General features: G+C 35.6%; 2 protein-coding genes across 2 annotated transcripts; one reads left to right on the forward strand and one right to left on the reverse strand.

Annotated features, from left to right (window-relative positions):
• Window positions 1-940: 940 nt before the first annotated feature.
• Window positions 941-7880, reverse strand: LOC117337021. Its single transcript, XM_033897769.1, has 7 exons — window positions 7788-7880; window positions 5980-6176; window positions 5060-5476; window positions 4149-4215; window positions 3315-3473; window positions 2121-2281; window positions 941-1483 (listed from the first exon to the last, which is right to left on the reverse strand). The coding sequence occupies exons 2-7, from the start codon at window positions 6166-6168 to the stop codon at window positions 1403-1405; spliced, it is 1074 nt and encodes a 357-aa protein (XP_033753660.1). The 5' UTR covers window positions 6169-6176; window positions 7788-7880; the 3' UTR covers window positions 941-1402.
• Window positions 7881-10360: 2480 nt separating this feature from the next.
• Window positions 10361-25603, forward strand: LOC117337022 (uncharacterized protein y4mH-like). Its single transcript, XM_033897770.1, has 8 exons — window positions 10361-10426; window positions 13127-13288; window positions 14362-14438; window positions 14758-14915; window positions 15303-15350; window positions 16978-17094; window positions 22562-22628; window positions 24097-25603. Exons 1-8 carry the CDS (start codon window positions 10384-10386, stop codon window positions 24283-24285), a joined length of 861 nt encoding a protein of 286 aa, XP_033753661.1. The 5' UTR covers window positions 10361-10383; the 3' UTR covers window positions 24286-25603.
• Window positions 25604-26383: the final 780 nt, after the last annotated feature.

Here is a 26383-nt window from a genome sequence, read left to right on the forward strand (position 1 = left end):
TTCTTTATATGATTTACCAGTGATCAGATCGCTCCGCCCGAATAAAAGGAAGCAAGAATATTTCCTCGGGAATGTTAAATGAAGCAATGGTCTATATTACACGTATGCCTTAACTGATCCAATTAATTGGCTTTAACAGGTCCATATACAGCCTTAAGCAAAGCGACAGTGATTAAGTTGCATGTAAAATGTCAGATCATATTTTCATATAACTGGGATAGTTCTACTCCGTGAAACTGCAAAAAATTGTAATTTTAATAGGTTTATCATTCGCTTTTTTCGCCCCCAGGATATAATAATAAAATTAATACAATGTGGATATTTGTATTTGCATTTTGAATGATAGTGTTGAAAAAGAGCCCTCCTATGTGAGAACACCTGTTGTGCTAGGGATTAACCTCAGGGCTCCCCAACCCTGGCAACCCATTAATCTTCGCTGGAGGTAAAACATGATTTTGTTAAAAAAAAAAAAGTTTGATATTAATCTTGATGTTGACTTTTTCGCTTGTCTTTTCTCGAACATATGTGTACTACATTTTACATTATTGGACAGATTCGATAGACATGACCACATCTCTCGTATTCCTAACATTCGATTTAAAATGGCACGGATTAAGGGGTAGATAGAAGAAAATATAATATTTTAAGGCGTGGAAATTAAAGAGGGATCTTGGGACCAAGCATTGAGTGATCTATAAGACTGATCTTTTCTCTACCTTTCCTTTATAATCACACGGGGAACCTCCATATCAAGCCTAAGAAATATCTAAGTTTATCAATAACAAACTTCAACTTCCTCTCAAGTCCTTTTTAAGAAAAATCGATTTTATGGACGGAGGACAGACGGACTACGGGCCATGGACTTAGGGCGATGTGAATAGCCCACCATCTGATCCTCTGACCATCTGATGATGGTGGGCTGAAAAAATAAACAAGTTTTCTTTAGTGCTGCTATAATCCGTTTTTTTATTTCAATCTTATTGTTAATCATAAGATATGTGTGTCTATAAAGACAATTATAAATATACAAATAAATAAATATGTATATAGGTACAAAAAATAAACATCTATAAATCTTGTTTTTTTTATAGTTGTACATGATTTCATCTTCAATTGGAGAGTTCCAAAAACAACAAGCCGCATTTTTATGTTAAGTATCCCCATGACAACAAGTTTCGTTCTCAGTGAAATTGTCACATGACAAAAAGCTTTGTTTACAGTTACGTGCACCCATTGCAAGCCTCGTTTTCATTAGATGTGCCCCCAGTAAACAACCAGCCTCATTTTCAGCAGAAGCGTCTCCATAACGACAAGCCTCATTTTCAGTGGAAGTTTTGCACCAAAAATCCAGCCTCGTTTTCATCAGGAACGTACTCAAATTGGCCCCCTTTTTCAGAGGTCTTTAATTTCCAACTTCCACCTCAATACCATAATGGTCCGACATCGGGAAATTTTCATCAAGGATGTTTTCGACAAATAACCTCTGAAACAAGAACAAGTGTTACTTTAAGAGCCAACCAATTTATCGTTTGAGAAGATTGTCACGTGTATAACACGTGGAAATTTGTTTTAGAGGCAATGGACTAAATGACATGGTAAAGTAGTGAACGTATTGCTTATGTAACATTGTCATGGTTACGGTCCTTGGTAAGGGGGTAATATCACAATTTAAATTTTCGAACATGGTCTTAACAATATTGACCGAGGCTGAGCTGAATATTGTCGATGACAAGGTTCATAAGTTAGGGATAGACCTCAACTGAAGTCCACAACTGATTTATTACAGGTCGTTTGAAAATGAGAATAATACTTTTACATGTTATGAATAAATGCATGGAAAGTTTCATTTTTTTACTTTTGTTATTTTTTATTACCAAGTAGAGTACTTCAAACAAATAACACAATTTTCAGTACGCTTTTAAATCTGTAACAATATACTGTACCAGATCGATATAACGCCATATTGAGTGAATAAAGTGTCCATTTTTATGTTAATTAGATACAAAACTTGTTTGTAAAAGGATGGAGTGACATATTTTATTGATATCTGGATTACATTTGCACATGGTGACATCACGGTGATTAGATCCGAGGTAACACGTGATAAAGGTCAGCCTTACCCTAGCACTGATGACCGTGTGATCTCGCACAAACACGTGATCGAGCACGTGACTGTGGTTCCAGCCATGCATGAGAGGATTCTGAAGACAGTATGTGCATCTTCCGACCATGGCAACATACGGCGAAGCGAATCCCTCAGACAAGAAATGGTTGTAGGCACCTTAATGGACAGTCATGATTTACACGTTAACGGCATTGGTTATCAATATTTGTACAACTATACGATAAATTCTATACTTTACATTACAAGCCCTCAACATCCAAACAATAATATGGGCTCGAACTACAGTGTAACACCCATGTCACGTTACATACTTATGAGCCATAAGGCTTCCAGTTGAATAAACTATTGAACATTCGCTCTACCACCTGACTTAAAGGAAACATCATTTCTTTTGGAAGTCGGTTTAAGTGACCTATACTCTCCATATTTTCAAAACAATGTGTATATGTACACTATTAATGATGTCTCTTAATTATTGCATATTTCTAGCTGCTTCGGTTTTGAACTCTTCCATGCGTTTTAATGTACAGTACAAATATACATGAACATTGCTGGTAACTCGCTTTTTCATTTAAATACTAGTCTTAAAACATATCGAAATATTAAAGCCATACGTTCAGTGTATTGTTTATTAATGAATATGGTAGTCATCCATTGAATTTTACGTCCCTAGACCCGCACCATTCCTAATCAAGATTCACACAACTAAATCAGCCAATCAGCTGGTGTTTCACCTGAACCAAATCCCCGAGGAAAATGTGTTTCTTAGGTTTATAGCTATTTTCCTGAGTAAATAACATATGAAATGGGTACTTTCTACATACTAGAATAAAGTGTAGGGTCTTGAGAATTGGAAAATCAAAAATATACACTCCAATTAAAAATAGAATGATGTAGGATTCCAGGTGTAAAAAGGTGGGGATTCCCCATGCGGAGGTTCCCCAGTGCACTATAAATGTCAAGGTTACTGTCTTTCGAGTACCCGTGTACTCTTATATGTCATTAAACCTATACAAGAATAGCATTTATCCAATAAAAAAAACTTCAAACTTTAATTTGATATCAATTTCACATCATTTGAACTTCAAATGAACGAATGAAGGGATGGGGTCACTAGTAATAACTTATAGTAAATTATTTAGTTGTGTGCGTCCTAATAATACATGTACGTAGCCTGTATAAACCTTACCCACGAAATCCGCCGTCACATTATGGACTGGTATTCCGGGACTCGTATTAAGGTCTCCCATTATCAGAGGCTTGTTAGACAGGCGCGCTGCTTCCGTTAGCTTACGAGAATCCGCGAGATTCTGTTCCTCCCAACTTGAGTAAACGTCTCGGAGGTTTGCTGAAATGGAATGGCATGTGAAATGTAATAGGAAATAGTAAATTAAATAATGACTCGAAGTTGAGACCTGTAGCTCTCTAGGCGAACTCCTTTTTAGTAGGCTAAAGTTATAGGGGAATTCCGACCAATCGAAGCTGGTAAATTCAGACAACTTCCGCTATTTTACAAGGTGATTGATTACATTATAGAAGGGTCAGCTAAGGGGGATATGTGAGGGAAATAAATACAGAGAGGAAAAAAATATAATAGAATCCAAGTATGTTTGGGGATGCGAATTACAACTGGATACCACTCGGGAATGTCCGTAACAATTCGGTGTCAGGTCTGGATTGATTCACGTTTGATAGAATTCCCCGGTTAGTTTCCGTTCGTAAAATATCTATTTCTAATTATCTCTACTGCTTGTTTACAATTTTTGAAACATTTTGGTTGGGAGTTTTATATAACTAAGAATGGTACAACATATACAGTATTGTGAAATAAGAAGAACTAGTATATTTATTTTATAACATTAGATTTGTGGCACACGAAATCAGAATTGTGGCATACATATATACCTTTAAGATAATATGATGTACAATCGAATTCGTGCATTGTAAAATGATTAACTTTGTTTAATTTTGATTAACTATTACAGAAAGCAAATATATCGGCAATGTTTATTTCAATACATACGTTCATAATATTCTTCGCCAATATTGGAGGCAGTATGACTGCATATGACTGTCCCGACGCCTTCAATCTACAATAAGTTCAAGCATTCGTATATGTACATCTAAATATAGTGTTTGGAATAAGAGGTTTATAACAAGAGTCGTCAGAAGACAACATAACTCGCCGAGTGGGCCATTGGGAACGTCAGCAGGTTCGCAATTGTAGTTGCAATGGAAGGGTCCTATATCGTAGCTGAATTTACAAGTTTTTCAAAAGTTAGTCAAGAGTCGCCGACAAGGTAAGCGGGACTGTAAATGTAGTACCAATGGAAAGGTCTTATGACAAGAAACGCACATATCAAATATGGTAGCCCTATCTTGTATGTTTAATATACTGTGACCAAGATTTGATTTTTTAAAGTACGTTTATGTCAATAGTCATGGTCAATGTCAGTAGCTTTGCAAATAAAGTACTAATGGAAAGATTTTGTGACAAGGAATATGCATGTCAAATATAAAATCCATTTCTCATAGGTAAACATGGTGTGGCCAAGTAATTTTTATAGTAGGTCAAAGGTCATGGTTATGGTCAAGGTCAGCAGTTCAGCATGCCAGCAAATATAATACCAATCAAAAAGTCTTCTCACAAGGAACAGATCTTGACACGGCACTGTTTTATATATAAAGAACACAACTTCGAAATTCTTCCGTTTTCAGTACATTGTATATAAAATACGGCCATGCCCCACTGTCGCATTGACATACAAAATGTACCCACAATGCAAAAAGTGACAAATCGCCATGTGACAAAAATAGCCCGCAAATGCGAAAGGACACTTTGTCGCATGACGTGTTCATTTTGGCGATATGGCCGAAATATGCCTCCTTACAAAATCTCAAATACGTATAATCAATTTAAAGAAGAAAATTTACCTCGGCCTCGATATATGCTCGTCGTAAGATCTGTTTCACGTTCGGTTCGAAGAAGACGGATTTGACGGAGTTCACTTTCCTCTTGCTCAGAAGGACGACCCCAGGGACATTCATCGCTTCACGCTTCAAGTAGTCAAAGCACCGAAGCGCCCCCTTACCGGAAACGGTGAGACAGGAAATACATGCCTGACTTTCTGTCATCATTCCACAACTAACAGAACAACTCGTAAGGGCGGCCAAGCTCGTCAATGACGCACAGTGTAAGAATATACAGGCGACAGTCTTCGCCGCTTTGTGACACGGAGGAGCATTTACCCAGCCCCATAGCATTGTTTCCTGGTACAAGGGCGCTGTGAACACGGAGATACTACTGCCCAATGTCTTCCGCATCCTGTCAACGTCACTTCCGTACCACACCTAAATAGAAATCGAACATACATGATCATTGTCTTGAAATATAAGCTATATTTTTCCAGAAGAAAGTAAGTCAAAAGTGTCAAAAGACTCTGGCAAGCTTGAAAAAATTAGGTGGAACGCCGCCGACGCACGAACTTCAATGCCGGGACGGCTGCATTAATTTACACCTCCAATATGTCTCATATGCGCCGAATAGGCGAGCTAAAATTTTTAGAGTCAGATTGTGAGTATTATTATTTTGAGCTCTGATTAAAGCGAACAGATGGAATGCATATCCAGCATATCGCCCTTTTTTGTGTCTTTTTTGTTTGTTTTTGTTTTGTTTTTGTTTTTGTTTTTTTGTTTTTTATATCGCTTACAAAATACACAATGTACTATTTGTTGGGTATTATGCGTACCATTACTTCTAAACTATAGTTTTGCGCTATGTGTTTGGGAAGTTGTTTGTGGATTTTTTTTACAAAATCAAAATATCTAGATCTTACAAATTTATGGTATCGTACCTCTTGCAGACACATGACGTCATAATCCCTGTTTTGCAGTGCCCGGATGACGTATGGATCCCGATCCTCGTAGTGGTCAATAAGATTAAGGAGGGCGACATTGTAGGAATGTATTCTGACTGTCTGGACCACGTCCCATAGTGACATCATGTACAGTGACGTCACGCATAGCAGGTGGACAAACGTCATAGTGGAGTCTGCAAGCAAGAACAAAAGGAAAAAAAATAACAATTTCATTGAAAATCATTACATCTGAAAATACTGGTTATGTCCCCTTCAAACTTCTCTAAGTATATATTGCCAGGGTGGTCTGTATGATGATTGAGCTTGATCAGCCCAGGGAAACTTGAGTTATCGCACGGAAAACTCTTGTGCGGGCGCCGCAGTCGACGTCGACATGATGACCTAATAACTTAAAATTATCTTTAAAAAAAAAAAAGAAAAAAAAAAGTTTTTTAAAAATCAAATAAAAAATCAGTCTCATCCCTTGGTCCAAAGTGAGAAGGGGCCGCGGTGGCAGAGTGGTTAAGGTGTACCAACACTTTATCACTAGCCCTCCACCTCTGGGTTGCGAGTTCGAAACCTACGTGGGGCAGTTGCCAGGTACTGACCGTAGGTCGGTGGTTTTTCTCCGGGTACTCCGGCTTTCCTTCACCTCCAAAACCTGGCACGTCCTTAAATGACCCTGGCTGTTAATAGGACGTTAAACAAAAAAACAAACAAAACCAAAGTGAGAAGACTGACACTGAAAAGAAACCCAAACTTTTCATCATATTGGAAAACTCAATGAATGAATTTCCATTACATCACATGTTGAGGAACATTTTCATCGCAATCTTGTAAAACGTAGAGTATTACACCTAAGTGTCTGTGTGTGACTGTGGGTATTTCAGATTGTTTGCTTGTTTAGTTTATCGCCATTTGACAGTCATTTTGACGTGTAGTAGTTGTTGGCTACTCGCTGAATAACGTTCGAAGGGCCTGCTGCATGCTATCCAGAGCAATTGGTGTAAAGTAGCTTGCCAAGCGATAACGGAAACAGTAAACGACGGTCTACGATCTCAGATTCAAGGTGAACCCGTGCAGGGCAGGAATCGAACAACACAAGTCGGATCATCACCTGAGGTATCATTGCCCGACACTCTATACGTGACCTATCTTGGCTCCAAGGAATGTTTGATATTATGTAATCTTTAAAAACAAAATAATGAAAAAAATGGAAAGTGTCTATTTACCGCCATTTTTGCTTTGAATAATGACCGCTCCCTACGTAGGTTTAATGTAAACAAGGCGGCGATATTGACGGGATGTCTGCAGGTCAACGCTATTATTAGTTATACTTTAGTGGGTTTGTATTCAGTTTTGATTGTAATCTGATCAAATGATAGTTTTCCTAAATATTTGCAAATTCACATTTCAATCAACAACTGGGATTATTTTAAATAAAATATTTAAGCATCCGGTATCCATTTTATCGGAAGAGAGTCGTATCAGTTAAATTTTGTTTTCAAAACGAACTTTATTTGAAAAGAAGTATTTGAAATTGCAAAAGTTCCACTAAAGTTTGGTATTAGTCAACATATAACAAAAAAGCACAGTCCTCGACCATTCGGAAGAAAAACGCAAAAAATCGTCAGGTGTGCGAATCATTTACACACTGGGCGAAATCACGTTACCCTTGCTCTACATTGTTGATTATTCTAGTTCTAGCCTCGAAAATCTCCTTAAATACACTGAATGTGGACAATTATACGTTATGTATAAATAGATAAACATATTGATATGGTTTTATACAAAGCCACACTTACCGTGCTTATGTGTCCGACGTTCGCCCCTGTATGCGCGTGAGGTCGTCTCGTGCGTTGCACGATTTACTTACAGATGGCACTTCCGGAAGCCCATCGGGTGACCGGGTCGCCTTCCATTTTTGGAATGAAGCGATAGAAATATTTTTTTTTCAAATGGGTTTATAGCTGTATTTTTTTTTAATGAGGTGACTAGCTGACCAAAAAGTTCAGTTCTACAATAAGATTTTAATAACCATGTCCATTAAATGTCCACTAGCTTGATGTTGGTTCACAAAGTGCACAAGAACAGTAGGTTTCGTGGTGTTTCAGATAACACTTATATTGACTTTTCTGACCTACCATTTATATTTTCTGACCATCCAGTTATATTTTCTAACCACAAGTGATATTTTCTGACTACCCGATTATATTTTCTGACCACCAGTTATATTTTCTGACCAATCAATTATATTTCTGACCACCCAATTGTATTTTTTGACCACCCATTTATAATTTCTGACCCACCAGTTATATTTTCTGACCACCAAGTTATATTTTCCGGTCACCTGATGCCTCGCCGCTGTCATGTAAAACACATCTGCAGTTCCGGCAATACGATTCATTTTTAACCTATCAGGATTATTACTGTGATGGTCGTGACCTTGTGGTGTTATTTTTCAGAAGAATATAAAGTATTGCACGTTCTGAGTACATTTATACCATAAAAATACTGCTAAGTATTGCACACTACATTGGTAGGTACATATATTACCTCCTGCTTTAAACTGATTTCGTTAATTAACGTTACACGAAATGTTGTGTACATACATGTAGATTTTAAAGATTGGCAACGGCATTTTGGAGTACAGGACGCATCGAAACAAGGCTTTGTTAAACTGTTTTATCAATACGAGTAACTTCCCTTCCACTGGTGTCCTGTCCCTTGTCCCCTGTAGCAGAGTCTAAAATAACAGTTTTAGGTTCAGACTTCCTATTTACCTGTTCTTAGTATAATGAGACTGGATGAGGTGTCCTGCTGGGTGTCTTCGGCAGTATATTTCAGTGGGGTAACACTATAACGTCAGCATCAGTCCCGCGCTATAACTCCATGTGGCATAAACAAACAATCAGCCCTTGAATGAACCAAATAAAAGCAAACCAAACCTCGATACTTTATAAAAGCATAAACATTTATTCTATTTCCCCCTCGAATTGCAGATGGCGGTTATAAATTATATTGCACAAATATGGCATATAGGGAGGCAATTCTAGAAATAAAAATGCCCCTTGTCGAGTATTGATATGGCACATCCTTGTCCCCCGAGCTCGAACCAGAATCAGATATACTGTATTATCGTTCGGTCCTGTTGGAGACTTAACGCCGTCCTAAGGCCCCACAATCACTTAACGGGGCTCTGTCTCATTCCGTTCCAAATATAGTAACAGGACGTTCCGATGAACAGTTCCAAGTTAAGCTCGCTTTGCTCTAGCTTGACTCTGTACACAGATGTGGGTTTCCATCCTTTTCTTTCTTCGTGTAATTTCCAGCTCCTTTCTTCTGGTATTGACCATAGTTACTTCCTGTAAACAGTATTAATACACATGACTGACTATATGACAATACAAACGAGGATAAACTTGACCCTACGACATATCTGCATGTATTAGATGATTTTGATGTAAAGAGGAGGGGTTGATTTTTGTTAAAAACAAACAAAACAAAAAAACTATTGTTTATTTATCAGTGTATATATGATGCTTCAGAATATGCGTTTTTGTATTAAAATCCTTCAACGATTTTTTTAAATAATTTGTTTTGATTTAAGTGTAGAGTTGAAAATATAGCCGCCAAAAACGAGTTGAACATATTATTTGAGTATATTTTTTTACTGATTTTTTTTTATTGCGAAAATTATATTGATTTAACAAAAACATTTATATGGAATTAAGAAAGATTGCTATTTTCTTTGTGTACAGAATAACATGCCACAAATACTGATTTCACTTATAAAACATTTTTCAGTTATATTTAAGCATATTTTTTTTCTTATTCTAAATAATCTATTGAATCAATGATCTCTATTCTCAATTCTTTCAATTTCTGACACTACATGGCCTAGATATTTACTGAAAATACCGTGAATTTGTTTTAATCCATAAGAAAATGTTGTTGGGGGATGCAGGCAATCACATTAATTTTTTAAATGAAATTATTTACATCATATTTGACATTTTTGCAATTCCGTTACGTTCCGTATTAAATCTATTCCGCTGTCCGTTCCCCATTTAGATAGCACTATCTGAAATTGAAAACAAACATACAGGATCTTTATCAACATTACCTGGCTAGACAAGGTAAATACTGATATAAATTACATAATTATACAAATTGGGTTAGTGAGAGGTTAAAAGGGGGGATTTTTAAGAATTCTTCGTTAAACTGTAGAAAACCATTAAATCAAACTCAACGAAATATGAAGTATACATTTTTAGAATTGATGTAAGTTCGTGATATTACGAAGAAAATTATGACATCAAGCACCATTTATTTTCGTGTATTAACCATTTTTTGCGATTTCGTTCATTTCTGTAGTCCGCTTATCGGTCCTCCTGAAACATGGCTTCCTGTGGGCGTCACACATACGTGGATAGTCATTTTCGTGAGTATTATTCTTACAGTTTGCTCCGCTTCCTTTACTTTTTGATAAATCAGTCAGACTTCACGAAAGACAACATCAACTTTATTTAATTTGTAAAAAGTCATGTGGCATTTGTTTCGTCATTACAGATTCGCGATGTACTGTATTGTATCAACAACTTATAATCAATAGCAGACGGAAATATATGTCTAGATATTATTATGACAGACCAAATACATTTAAATTCTGATACATTATTTTATTACGTAACTCAAAGTGAACTTATTTCATTGGCTAAATTTATTTTTGATATAGGCCTAAATGAGATAAGAAATTCACAATACTGATGTCCACCCTGTTTTACCATGCATCATTGTTAACCATTTGTTGATATTCATATTCTCTACACTGTACTGTTTACGAGAATAGACAATTGTCATTGTCTACACCTGGGTGTTCTCCGTACGCAAACATATTTTTCAACAAGAGGTAGGTATTGTTTTAGGAAGCATCTGTTTATAAGAGCTGTATGTTTCACCTGTATGTCCCTCAGATGTACCTGTGTTTTACATAGTACATTTGAAAACTTAAATACATGTATTTGGTTAAATTATCTATTTGTTGCTCATTTTGACTATTATTCTCTTTATTTCCTCCAAAATGAAGATTTTATAAACAGAATAAATACATAAGTGTATATACAAATACATTTGAATGACATGCATGTAGGAATAATTAAATGTGCATAATTTTTTACAAGTGGGATTAATAATAGACTTGTGCATTATAGTCGATTAGTGGTACTATGTACATAATCTACGATAATATGTCTCTATAAACAGACATTACATTTAAGGTGCATTCGAATATCACTTTCTAGACATATATATTTCACATACTCATATATTAAATTACTATAATTAATAGATTACACTTTAAATCATACGTGCAAACCGTATTTAATGATGTATATTCATTCAAACACAGAAAAAATTACTTTAAATGTAGTGACGTCAGTCACGCTACCGGTAATAAGTTTTTGACATTTTTTCAACAGCAACTACTGTTATTCTTCTGAATTCATCAATATCTACTTTACTCAATTCGAAATTAATTGGTCCACCAATTAGGATATGTACAAGTTCTTTATCCGAGAGGGAATGTAGATAGGCACTCAACAATAAACCCGTGTCACTAATACATGCGACCGAACACCATAATTGATCTCTCAGATTATCGATGTAATTTCAATTTCTTTATTAACTGTGGGCCATATTGCCCATTAGCTGTGACTACAGTCTAATATGATATGGGTTAAAACATCTACATATACATATTGCCGCATTTGTGACATAGCTCTGTCAATTCATTTGTAAAGATGGAAACGACAATTTTCATAACATAATGTATGGAGTTTCTGCAGCAAGGATATTTCATTGCAAGTTTCCATAACACAAGCCTAAATCTACTGAATTCATTATCGCTCATCATTCTCACTTTCCACTCTTTTTCTTCTTTTGACAACACTGACGCTTTCACGAGTTTCTTCCATTGCGGTTTTGAGGGAAATGTACTTGTTTGAATAAATAATTTGATTACATCATTCAATTTATATTTATTAATTACTCTCATAATATCATCCACAATTCCACCTTTGTTTTCGTTTCCACTTAACATAGATTTGTAAAGCCTTCTTAAAAATATACAATATGTCAAAGTACTCTTCTCTAAATGGCATAATCTTCCAAAAAACAATAGTTTTTTAATGTCTATATAACCTTCTGTGGTTGTCCATCCAATCAACCCCAAACACATATCGGTACGGGTCCTGTTATTAAATCCCTTAATTACTTTGAGAATAAACCTATGTGCCCTCTCTAACATCAAAACTTCATTCCTAGATAAAATCCATAGTTCGCAACCATATAGTGCTGACGTATACACAGTTTGATTAATTTACCAGCAGTCACGGGGTTCAGTGCACTAGGGTGTGCACCACTCCTAATTAGACACATTGTACCACTTTTTAATTTATTACATGCGCGTTTGGTGCGTTCGTATGAATGTAATAATGCGTATGTCTTAATACGTAGATGCTGTTTCCCATTTGGTAGGCCATCTCTGGTTGTATTATGTGTATCTAGGGCCTGCATGGGCAGATTGTATGAAATATTGGTGTTCATTTTAAAATTGACAGAAAATGAACCTAACAAAACATTGGAGTTGCAATACCTGCAGAAATTATATTTACCGAATTAATTTGCATCCGGATTCCTCGGTGCGCTATATTTAGACGGGCTGATTTAATTTTAACTGAGGGTATTTTCAACAAATCCGCTTGCCCAAATGGATCTTACCCAGATGTAGGTTTCCTTTGACCTGTAATAGCGCCCTTTTTGAATTTGGACTGACTGGAAAAATCAATATGGCTGACAGGCAGCCATCTTGGAATTTTGACAATAGAATCACCAGATGTTGGGTTATTTAAATCGGTTTCCGTTAGTGATCCATTGTCCGTCTGTCTTTCGTCGTCCTTCCATAACCAATCTTTATTAGGATTTTTCTTAAACTTCTAAAATTTCATTTGATGAATGCACTGTAGTCATAGTTATGTTAGATCTCGTATTGCTGTCTAATTATCACGTGTTGCCCTGATAATTACAAAAGTATACCCTATCAAATCAAATTACACGTACATTATCAAAACCATTATATTTTCAGACATTTGGGACTTAGATAAGTTCAAATATCCATGGCCAACGTCAGCGGAAGGACCTATATTCCGAGAGGTTACAGCGGATGAATATGTAAACAACCTTCAGAAAACCCCGGTCAGATATGGAGTTTTTGTCCAGTGTCTTAACGGGCACCCTGACGAATCCAGTAAGTTTTGATATAAGTATAACATTGAAGTACTTTATCATCATTTGCTCTTTTGATTTTTTTTTCAGTGGTTTTCCTAGTTTCCGATGTCTGTTACCTTGTCATTGTTCTAAGTCATTGTTCTAAGTCATTGTTCTCAAAAGAAAAAGTCGTATCTAAAGTGTTTTACCTCTTATGATCCAGATTTTTTAACATGTATAATAAGCATGTCTTTATTGATATTGAAATATAAGATATAAATTGTGTCGTTGACAAAGAACGTACTAACTTTACTTCTATGAAGCAACATAAGAAATAATGAATTACTGTCAAAGTCATCGTGTGGTATATATATATATATATACAATCATTGAACAAGTAAGCGCTTGTAATATTGTATTTATTGTCAATATAAACGCAAGCTGGCTGACAAATTGATAAAATGCAATTATTCTCAATCAAAATCCTCACTGCGTTTGATTCAGTTGTAACACATGGCGAAGCATTTCCGTGACAATGATCAAAATGGCGTAACAATCACGTGATCTTGCCTTCATTTCTTTCCTCTCATACATTTGTACATGCACCCCAGGTACATGTAAATATTAATGGGAGAGGCAAAGATTCATTTCTAAGGCGTTTATGATGTCGATGTAACTTTTGCATTATCCTTTTTTATGACAATGATTTAAAATCTTTAAAGTAAACAAATTAAAAGCTTTATTCTATTGATGTGTAAGCAGTTATACGAACTGGTATGGAACGAACAAGATGTCCTTGCATTGACTGGAAATATGAATCATATCTCTTCACATTAGTGACTTATATCTTCTCACATTATATTAGTGACGTATATTTTCTCACATTAGTGACGTATATTTTCTCACATTAGTGACGTATATTTTCTCACATTAGTGACGTATATTTTCCCACATTAGTGACGTACTTTTTCCCATAATAGTGACACATATCTTTTATCATTAGTGACGTATATCTTCTCACGTTAGTTATGCATATTTTCGAATAAAAGGAATCCCCTTTTACACATACATACAACTCGTATGATATTGTACCGTGTAAGTTATCTTTCTCAGAATGGGTTATGGAGCAGGCAAGGTCATGGCCGGAAATCAAAGGTGTTGTCGGTGGAGTGGACCTAACGGATCCAAACGTAACTTTAGTTTTTTATTTTCTTTCTATCGTTCGATTAAACATTTTAACCCAGAAGTTTTGATTTTGAAAGTAATCTTTCTGAAACAAAAAAAAAAAAAAAAAAAAGAGCTGTCAATCGAAAATTCTCGGAGATACGATGATTTTCATGGAATGTTTTATCGAACTATCCGCCGATTATGGTAAGATTATTGACTGCGGTAAACTCAGGTCTTCTTTTGACACAAAAACGAAAAAAACAAATAACAAAAAAACAAATAACAAAAAACAAAAAAAACAGGAAAATAATACGACCAACGTGTTTATTCCTTTACCACCAGATACGCGAGACCCTTGCAGACCTACGTAAGAACCCCCTATTCAAGGGGGTCCGACACATCCTTGACATGGAGGACCCCACGTGGATCACACGTGATGATGTACACAAGGGTTTGGCAGTCTTGGAGGAACTTGGTCTGACCTTTGACCTATTGCTGAGGTACTAATATCAGTACAGATACATGGTAAACAGTGTTATCTTCAAGGCTGCTATTACCTCCTTGATTTCTAGGATAGAATGGAACAATCACCATTACGTACATACGTAAATATTATTTCTGAGTTTGCATTGAACATATTGTACATGTAGATCTACGTGTGATGTAATTTGCGTAATGCTTTTGATGAATGTCGTAAAAACACTATTAAAATACATATAAAAAATAATAATGAACTATTAAAACACATACAGAATTAATAATTAACTATAATAAATACATATGAATTCAATAATAGTTTAGCAAACACAGATGTCCAAAACCTCATTAGCATCACGTAATTTTTATGTGACGTCACAGTCCATTGTTCAAACGGTTCATTCTTGCAGGCCACATCTCCTGTCCTACGTACCAAGTGTGGTGGCTAAGTTTCCCAGGTGAGTGACGTCATATTTAACTGTAATACAGTATTTGTGATTTATGTTTCACTAAACAATGGAAGCGACAAAAATAACATACACTGTATATATAGAAATATAATCTAGCTTTGTAGGTGACGTATGTGCATAGCACGGAAACGACAATGGAACGAGGAGCTATCAATTTCTGGGTTGCGAGTTCGAAACATACGCGGGACAGTTGTCAGGTACTGGCCGTAGGTCGGTGGTTTTTCTCCGAGTACTCCGGCTTTCCTCCACCTCCAAATCTCTTTAAATGACCCTGGCTGTTAATAGGACGTTAAACGAAATAAACCAATCCAAGCTGTCAATCTCTTCCCGGAGTTATCGTTCCTGCTACTCTCCTAATAAGGTCTCACACAACTAATTATTTTACAATATCCTATTACCAACGACTCCATCCCCTCAATTTCTCATTTAGAATTTCAAATGTTGTGAAATTTATATCAAATTAAAGTTGGAAGATTTCCTTACCAGAAAAATGATGTTATTGGATAGTAAGGACACACCAGTACATGGAAGATAGTAACCTTGATATTTACAGTGGACAGGGGAACCCCCTCCTGGGGAATTCCCGCCTTTCATCATATGGAATTATACATCTTTCTATTTATACCAGGAGTGTTTATTTTTGTTTTTCAAAATCTCAAGACCCTACTCTTTATTCTCGTATATAGAAAGTACCCATTGCATGTGTTATTTACTCAGGAAATAGCTACAAACCTAAGAAACACATTTTCTTCGAGGACTTGGCGCAGGAGAAACACCAGCTGGTTAGCTAAATTAGTTGTGTGATACCTAATAAGTGATAGGCTGTTATCATCTCAGTTACCTCCCTGGATAAACGAGCTTACTTCCCTGTACGGAAAGGGGCTGCGGTGGCCGAGTGGTTAAGTTGTAAATATGTGATTATATTGTTTGATGAATAAAAATATAAACAAGAAAAATCTTTAAAAAAGATAAACGGCATAGTTTTAATGCCGGTGGTTATAATGTAAAACTGCTGGTGAAATAAATCAACGAACTAATGCGTTTCAGCACGGATAACAAAATTAGATCAGTTTGAATCGTTTTTGGTGATAATAATTAAGACTGCATTTTAATCAGGAATATAATTTTATTAATGTGTCATTTGAAAAGATACATCCACTTATTCAGCTTGCATTCAATCTTAACTTTGTTTCGTTTTTAACTACATACCTGCATTTTGCATTGACCGCTACATTGACCAATCACATACTTCATCTTAACCAGTAACGCCACCTGTCGCGTCATATCCGGGCCAAACGAATATTACATATATGTACATGTATACGGCTATGCCGAAAAAGTGTACCGACACTTCACCACTAGCCCTCCACCTCTGGGTCGCTTGTTCGAATCGAAACCCACGTGGGGCAGTTGCATGTCACTGACCATAGGCCTAAGGTTTTTCTCCGGGTATTCCGACCTTCCTCCACCTCCAAAACTTGGCACATCCTCAAATAAATCTGGCTGTTGATACGACGTTAATCAAAATAAACCAATAATAAAATTAAACCTGTTCGAAGAGGTAAGATGGGTTCCATTTACCCTGTTCTTTTTATATTCTAAGTTTGATTTTCAGACTGAAAATGGTGGTTGACCATATAGCCAAACCATACATTAAGGAGAAAAAGATTGACCAGTGGAAACTGGACATGGCCGAAATAGCCAAGCAAAGTGACAATGTCTTCTGCAAAATGTAAGTTGACAGAAACCGCCAATACTACATTGTACAGATCACATTTATTGATACCTAAGGGTGGTCGGGTGGTACATTTGCCTTTCACCAAGGTGGCGGAGGTTCGATTCCCTGATCGGACGTAAAAGGTATGGGGTCACCTGCCTAACCATGTGGGGTTTCCCCCGGGTACTCTGGTTTCCTCTCACAGTAAGACCCCTCACGCGCTTCAATCCAGGCCAACAAGCGTGATTTCAATTGTTGTAAAATAAATGAAGTTTACATTTTTGATACATACCTCAACTTGAAATGATGTCTACGGTAATATGGAGGGGAGTATATATATATATCATCTTTATATTAACTTGCTATGTTGTGTGCCGTCACTTTACAACTGTTTTGTTATACATGTCTACCCTATATATAACCTTATATGTGACTTTCTGTAACACTATATGTGACTTTCTGTAACTCTATATGTGACTTTCTGTAACACTATATGTGACTTTCTGTAACTCTATATGTGACTTTCTGTAACTTTATATGTGACTTTCTGTAACTCTATATGTGACTTTCTGTAACACTATATGTGACTTTCTGTAACACTATATGTGACTTTCTGTAACTTTATATGTGACTTTCTGTAACACTGTATGTGACTTACTGTAACACTGTATGTGACTTTCTGTAACTCTATATGTGACTTTCTGTAACTCTATATGTGACTTTCTGTAACACTGTATGTGACTTTCTGTAACTCTATATGTGACTTTCTGTAACACTATATGAGACTTTCTGTAACACTTTATGTGACTTTCTGTAACTCTATATGTGACTTTCTGTAACTCTATATGTGACTTTCTGTAACACTGTATGTGACTTTCTGTAACTTTATATGTGACTTTCTGTAACTCTATATGTGACTTTCTGTAACACTGTATGTGACTTTCTGTAACACTGTATGTGACTTTCTGTAACACTGTATGTGACTTTCTGTAACTCTATATGTGACTTTCTGTAACTTTATATGTGACTTTCTGTAACTCTGTATGTGGCTTTCTGTAACACTGTATGTGACTTTCTGTAACACTGTATGTGACTTACTGTAACACTGTATGTGACTTTCTGTAACACTGTATGTGACTTTCTGTAACTCTATATGTGACTTTCTGTAACACTGTATGTGACTTTCTGTAACTCTATATGTGACTTTCTGTAACTCTATATGTGACTTTCTGTAACTTTATATGTGACTTTCTGTAACTCTATATGTGACTTTGTGTAACTCTATATGTGACTTTCTGTAACTCTATGTGACTTTCTGTAACACTATATGTGACTTTCTGTAACTTTATATGTGACTTTCTGTAACTTTATATGTGACTTACTGTAACACTGTATGTGACTTTCTGTAACTCTATATGTGACTTTCTGTAACTCTATGTGTGACTTTCTGTAACACTGTATGTGACTTTCTGTAACACTGTATGTAACTTTCTGTAACACTGTATGTGACTTTCTGTAACACTGTATGTGACTTTCTGTAACACTGTATGTGACTTTCTGTAACTCTATATGTGACATTCTGTAACTCTATATGTGACTTTCTGTAACACTGTATGACTTTCTGTAACACTGTATGTGACTTTCTGTAACACTGTATGTGACTTACTGTAACTCTATATGTGACTTACTGTAACGCTGTATGTGACTTACTGTAACACTGTATGTGACTTACTGTAACACTGTATGTGACTTACTGTAACACTGTATGTGACTTACTGTAACTCTATATGTGACTTTCTGTAACACTGTATGACTTTCTGTAACACTGTATGTGACTTTCTGTAACACTGTATGTGACTTACTGTAACTCTATATGTGACTTACTGTAACGCTGTATGTGACTTACTGTAACACTGTATGTGACTTACTGTAACACTGTATGTGACTTACTGTAACACTGTATGTGACTTTCTGTAAGACTGTATGTGACTTTCTGTAACAGTGTATGTGACTTTCTGTAACTCTATATGTGACTTACTGTAACACTGTATGTGACTTACTGTAGCACTGTATGTGACTTACTGTAACACTGTATGTGACTTACTGTAACACTGTATGTGACTTACTGTAACACTGTATGTGACTTACTGTAACTCTATATGTGACTTACTGTAACTCTGTATGTGACTTACTGTAACACTGTATGTGACTTACTGTAACACTGTATGTGACTTACTGTAACTCTATATGTGACTTTCTGTAACACTGTATGTAACTTACTGTAACACTATATGTGACTTTCTGTAACACTGTATGTGACTTTCTGTAACTCTATATGTGACTTTCTGTAACTCTATATGTGACTTTCTGTAACACTGTATGTGACTTTCTGTAACACTGTATGTGACTTTCTGTAACACTATATATGTCTTTCTGTAACTCTATATGTGACTTTCTGTAACACTGTATGTGACTTTCTGTAACTCTGTATGTGACTTACTGTAACACTTTATATGACTTTCTGTAACTCTATATGTGACTTTCTGTAACACTATATGTGACTTTCTGTAACTCTATATGTGACTTTCTGTAACACTGTATGTGACTTTCTGTAACACTGTATGTGACTTTCTGTAACACTATATGTGACTTTCTGTAACTCTATATGTGACTTTCTGTAACACTGTATGTGACTTTCTGTAACTCTGTATGTGACTTACTGTAACACTGTATGTGACTTTGTGTAACTCTATATGTGACTTTCTGTAACTCTATATGTGACTTTCTGTAACACTGTATGTGACTTTCTGTTACACTATATGTGACTTTCTGTAACACTGTATGTGACTTACTGTAACACTATATGTGACTTTCTGTAACTCTATATGTGACTTACTGTAACACTGTATGTGACTTTCTGTAACACTGTATGTAACTTACTGTAACACTATATGTGACTTTCTGTAACACTGTATGTGACTTTCTGTAATTCTATATGTGACTTTCTGTAACACTGTATGTGACCCTCTGTAACACTGTATGTGACTTTCTGTAACACTATATGTGACTTTCTGTAACTTTATATGTGACTTTCTGTAACACTGTATGTGACTTTCTGTAACTCTGTATGTGACTTACTATAACACTTTATGTGACTTTCTGTAACTCTATATGTGACTTTCTGTAACTCTATATGTGACTTTCTGTAACACTGTATGTGACTTTCTGTAACACTATATGTGACTTTCTGTAACACTGTATGTGACTTACTGTAACACTATATGTGACTTTCTGTAACTCTATATGTGACTTTCTGTAACACTGTATGTGACTTTCTGTAACTCTATATGTGACTTTCTGTAACTCTATATGTGACTTTCTGTAACACTGTATGTGACTTTCTGTAACACTGTATGTGACTTACTGTAACACTGTATGTGACTTTCTGTAACACTGTATGTAACTTACTGTAACACTATATGTGACTTTCTGTAACACTATATGTGACTTTCTGTAACTCTATATGTGACTTTCTGTAACGATGTATGTGACTTTCTATATGTGACTTTCTGTAACACTGTATGTGACTTTCTGTAACTCTGTATGCGACTTACTGTAACACTTTATGTGACTTTCTGTAACTCTATATGTGACTTTCTGTAACTCTATATGTGACTTTCTGTAACACTGTATGTGACTTTCTGTAACTCTGTATGTGACTTACTGTAACACTTTATGTGACTTTCTGTAACTCTATATGTGACTTTCTGTAACTCTATATGTGACTTTCTGTAACACTGTATGTGACTTTCTGTAACACTATATGTGACTTTCTGTAACACTGTATGTGACTTACTGTAACACTTTATGTGACTTTCTGTAACTCTATATGTGACTTTCTGTAACACTATATGTGACTTTCTGTAACTTTATATGTGACTTTCTGTAACACTGTATGTGACTTACTGTAACACTGTATGTGACTTACTGTAACACTGTATGTGACTTACTGTAACACTGTATGTGACTTACTGTAACACTGTATGTGACTTTCTGTAACACTGTATGTGACTTACTGTAACACTGTATGTGACTTTCTGTAACACTGTATGTGACTTACTGTAACACTGTATGTGACTTACTGTAACACTGTATGTGACTTACTGTAACACTGTATGTGACTTTCTGTAACTTTATATGTGACTTACTGTAACCTTCAGTCAGCAACTAACATAATGTACTATAACATTTTAATGCTACTTACTGACTTCCTGAGTGACTTTCTGTAACCTTATATGCAACAATTGAAATATAAGGATTGAATCTTGATTTGGTCGATTTCATGGGGTCATGAATTGAGTTGCTCTTGAGACAAATTCAACATGAACTGCTTCGCAGTTCATTAAATTTGTCTCAAGAGCAACTCAATTCATGACCCCATGAAATCGACCAAATCAAGATTCAATCCTTAAATATGATCTACCCTAACCCTATATATGACCTACCCTAACCCTATATATGAGCTACCCTAACCCTATATATGACCTACCCTAACCCTATATATGACCTACCCTAACCCTATATATGACCTACCCTAACCCTATATATATATATATTATGACCTACCCTAACCCTATATATGATCTACCCTAACCCTATATATGATCTACCCTAACACTATATATGACCTACCCTAACCCTATATAACCTACCCTTACCCTATATATGACCTACCCTAACCCTATATATGACCTACCCTAACCCTATATATGATCTACCCTAACCCTATATAACCTACCCTAACCCTATATATGACCTACCCAAACCCTATATATGACCTACCCTAACCCTATATATGACCTACCCTAAACCTATATATAACCTACCCTAACCCTATATATGACCTACCCTAACCCTATATATGACCTACCCTAACCCTATATATGACCTACCCTAACCCTATATATGACCTACCCTAACCCTATATATGACCTACCCTAACTCTATATATGACCTACCCTAACCTATATATGACCTACCCTAACCCTATATATGACCTACCCTAACCCTATATATGACCTACGCTAACCCTATATAACCTACCCTAACCCAAATTATGACCTACCCTAACCCTATATATGACCTACCCTAACCCTATATATGACCTACCCTAACCCTATATATGACCTACCCTAACCTATATATGACCTACCCTAACCCTATATATGACCTACCCTAACCCTTTACATGACCTACCCTAACCCTATACATGACCTACCCTAACCCTATATATGACCTACCCTAACCTATATATGACCTACCCTAACCCTATATATGACCTACCCTAACCCTATACATGACCTACCCTAACCCTATACATGACCTACCCTAACCCTATATATGACCTACCCTAACCCTATATATGACCTACCCTAACCTATATATGACCTACCCTAAACCTATATGTCATATCCATACTTAGATCCGGCATGGTAACAGAGGCTGACTGGGAGTCATGGAAACCCGATGATTTCGTTCCTTATGTCCAGGTAAAACATTGATGTCTTAAACAGTTTTAACATATTTGTGATCAATAACTTGGTTTTCATTTATAAACGTTTTTCTTTTCATATAGTTTCCGTGTCATATTTTTTCGAAATATGTACACACTATTGAGCATGGCATGTTTTGTAATTCGTCCGTTTGTTTTGGAATATCTTTTTAGAGCTATCTACTTTTCTTTTCTTTCGTATTAGAAGTTGCTAATTCCGTGTGACTTGAGCGTTTCTTGGTCCTAATAGACACAAAATGCCAATGTAACGTAAAACAGTTAAAATCTATTATACACTTCTCAATGGTTTTAACGTGTACAGTATACGCTATTGATTATTTAAGAACCTCGTGAACGTTTTGACCAACAGTTTAGGTCAACTAAATGACCTCTCAGCTGGCAACGGTAACATTTGTGATGACGAAAAATGTATTTTTGGTGACGTCGCTTAAATTGTTGTTTTGCAGGGCGCATTTGTTATCATTTTAAAATGTACCACCAGGTTCACCATAAATGTACCACTTGTAACAAAGATGATAATATAATTATAGTTAAAATTTGTGTTTCATCACTACTTTGACACCACCAAAGCAAACTTTAGATGCAATTTCTTAAATAACATCGGAAAATAATCACGTGTAGGTACAATACAATGATAGGTTTCTGCAAAGAAAACAAAAATACTTAAATATTTTTGTTCTAATACTGATGCGGAATTAGCCATCTTATGATGAGCTTTTCAAAATATTTCTGATGATAATAATTTTCATGTTTCTTTAATAAATTGTCATCTTGTATAAGATGGCCTTTTCAATTCAATCATTGGTTTTAGTTTTATGTGGAGCATGCATAAATGCAAGCTATGCAAATAGCTGATTTTATGCTGTAACACATACATTTTCTTGTAATTTTATTCTGTTTGGGTTATGTCCCTTTATGGGGCCCTTTTTATCCCGTTGGGGCCCCCAGAGCATACAATACTTGCTGGTCGATGATTGGCTGTTTACTTTTCATCATCGCCATTTTGTTTTTACGCATATAGAACTAAATCTAAAATTAAGCTATTTCGAAACCCACCCTCATTCCACCCTTTTACATGTAATACGGTTTTGGGTAATTCTGCCAAATATCCACTCATGATGTAAATTGTCATTCAATTTGTATTTTGTTCTATTTCGGTGTAATTCTATCAATACTTTTTGGCGTAATTCTGTCGAATACCCACCTAAGGATGTAAATTGTCATACAATTTGTATTTTGTTCTAATACTGATGCGGAATTAGCCATCTTATGATGAGCTTTTCAAAATATTTCTGATGATAATATTTTTCATGTTTCTTTAATAAATTGTCATCTTGTATAAGATGGCCTTTTCAATTCAATCATTGGTTTTAGTTTTATGTGGAGCATGCATAAATAACAATAAATAAATATCTTTTGATTTTTTCTATATTTTATCATTTCAGCACGTCATATCGTGTTTCGGTGTGGACAGGGTGATGTTTGGATCTGATTGGCCAGTTTGTACGCTAGCTAAGGCCTCATTCACTGACGTGTTCGAGTTATTTACCAATCTGACATCAAACTTTTCAACTCAAGACAAAACTAAGATGTTACGGGAAAATGCGAAGGGTTTCTACTCTCTGGACATATAGGACTCTAGTCTCTATACTTATAAACTACGTATACAATGTATGTCAGTTTGTTGACAGTGATTCCTGACACTTTGTACTTATCCAAGCGGGTAGTATACGTGTGCATCTATAAAATGGGCTAGTGACACTTTGTTATTGAATAAATAAATGAAAAAATAGATAAATAAATAAGTAAATAAATAAATAAGTAAATGAATAAATATATAAATAAAAAAGATAGATAAATACAATATTTATTCATCCTAAGCATGGAACGTCATGAACTCTGTCCCTTGACGGAGGCAAAGCAAGGTCAGTATTTATACTTACAGATTAAAAACAGACATTTTGATGCATTGAATACAAATATGATGACTTAATTATATATATTTAGTATTCGGGATGTTTAATTTGTTTTACAATGCAGGGGACATAACTCTTATATGTAAGGTTTTTAAATCTAAGGGAGATAGCTGTGCTCGCCTTATATTGGTAACTATTTCTATTGCACAGATTTTTTTTCGAGTTCTTGTTTGTAAATTTCGAAAATTATTAAGATAGGGGAGCAAAACACATAAAACGCATGTTTTATTTAACACTGGACGGGGCTGTGTGTGTTATCAAATGATTTTTTTTTTCGGTTTAATTAATTTTGGCTCTACTTTATCTACCTCAGAATTTGTTTTGAAAGTTACTAATAGTAGTTCCCTGAAGTTTTATCTATACCTAAGAAACGTTATTGATAGCTCCTCTATGTTCATGCATGCAAGCAAATGAAACAAACGAACACTATCTATTACAATGTTGTCTATTTTCGAAATTACGTGCTCGCACATTAAATAAAATCAACTACTCGCTTTCAATAGATTTACTCTTAGTCGGGAACGACGAGCTTTCAAATGATGAAAATGCTTTAATTTGTTCTATTGTACAGAATGTCATTACCCTCTCCAACAGATTAGAAAACCTTTTTTCATCGAGCAAATCATCCTCTACATGTATTTTCATATAATCTATCTCTTCTATTCTTATTGGCACGGGCAAATTCACTCCCCTCCCCATCCCAATCCGCAAACCCCACCCCTGCACCTCTCTCTTTCACTCAAATATCCTCAAAAAACAACCAAATTACGTTTACTAGTAAGTTACTTGTAACAACTGTGCACGTGAATTTCAGTAACCTAGCCATCATATCCAAATATTAGATAATGTCAGGAAACGGATTTATATAAGTTACTAGACTTTTTTTCCGGATTCTATTCTTTCGTACTGTACTGTATGTTGTTATCAACTTAATGTTAAATTATGAATGAAATAAAGTTTATATTAAAGTTGCTGATATCGTGTATGTCCTTTGTACATCTTGGTATCGATCGGGTATTGTCGGCACTTTCCGTAAATGATCATCGTTTCCGAAAACTGCCGACAGTTTCCGTTCATAGTGCATGCCCACACTTTTGTTTCATACAAGTTACGATCCCCACCTGGTCAATAGATAATACTACGTCATAAAAAAAACTCTCCATTGATACTAAATAACACGTGCTAGTTATAAAAATTGATATTTCTATAATCCATTTCTCTTTTGTTCTTTATTAATTATCCCGAAAATGGGTTATTTCTGTAATAATTCAAATCTACATTGCTTTTACGTCAATTGTAAAACTTCGCACAACGGGAACATGTGTGTTTCGTGATTAAAAGGGAATATTTCTACTGTCAACTATTCGATTTTACACGTGCTATCAATTATCTTACTAAACTGGAAATCAAAAACGGAACAAATTATTCCGGAGAGATGAAGGCAGAATTCCAGAAATTAGTGCTTTCATTTAAGAATGTCTGTTGTATCTTCTACCTTCATGAAAGGATGAAATCTCGAGCCAACTCTCGTGGTAAACATATCCAATACACAACATGGGGCACCGTCAAGATTGTATCCGAATTTCGTCTTGAACGTCATTTACTTTAACATGCATTTGTACACACAGCTGGTTTCCTCATCTGCCATACGAAATAATTCTTATCTAAATTAAAGATCAGGGCGATATTCAAAAATCATCACAGAAGTAGCTATTTTTCTGTAATGATCACCCTTGGATAACATAAATGTAGAATA

The sequence above is a fragment of the Pecten maximus genome, chromosome 11, assembly GCF_902652985.1.
Source record: "Pecten maximus chromosome 11, xPecMax1.1, whole genome shotgun sequence".
In the NCBI taxonomy this organism is placed as follows: domain Eukaryota; kingdom Metazoa; phylum Mollusca; class Bivalvia; order Pectinida; family Pectinidae; genus Pecten; species Pecten maximus.

Excerpts from the sequence above, each read along its gene's own strand:
- LOC117337022 (XM_033897770.1), top strand. The coding sequence starts at position 10,384 with ATGGCTTCCTGTGGGCGTCACACATACGTGGATAGTCATTTTC. Across the intron at positions 10,427-13,126 it reads ATACGTGGATAGTCATTTTC|ACATTTGGGACTTAGATAAG; the intron begins GTGAGTATTATT and ends TTATATTTTCAG. Across the intron at positions 17,095-22,561 it reads GACAATGTCTTCTGCAAAAT|ATCCGGCATGGTAACAGAGG; the intron begins GTAAGTTGACAG and ends ATCCATACTTAG.
- LOC117337021 (XM_033897769.1), bottom strand. The coding sequence starts at position 6,168 with ATGACGTTTGTCCACCTGCTATGCGTGACGTCACTGTACATGATGTCA. Across the intron at positions 5,477-5,979 it reads ACGTCATGTGTCTGCAAGAG|GTGTGGTACGGAAGTGACGT; the intron begins GTACGATACCAT and ends ATTTCTATTTAG. Across the intron at positions 1,484-2,120 it reads ACACGGTCATCAGTGCTAGG|AGGTTATTTGTCGAAAACAT; the intron begins GTAAGGCTGACC and ends TTCTTGTTTCAG.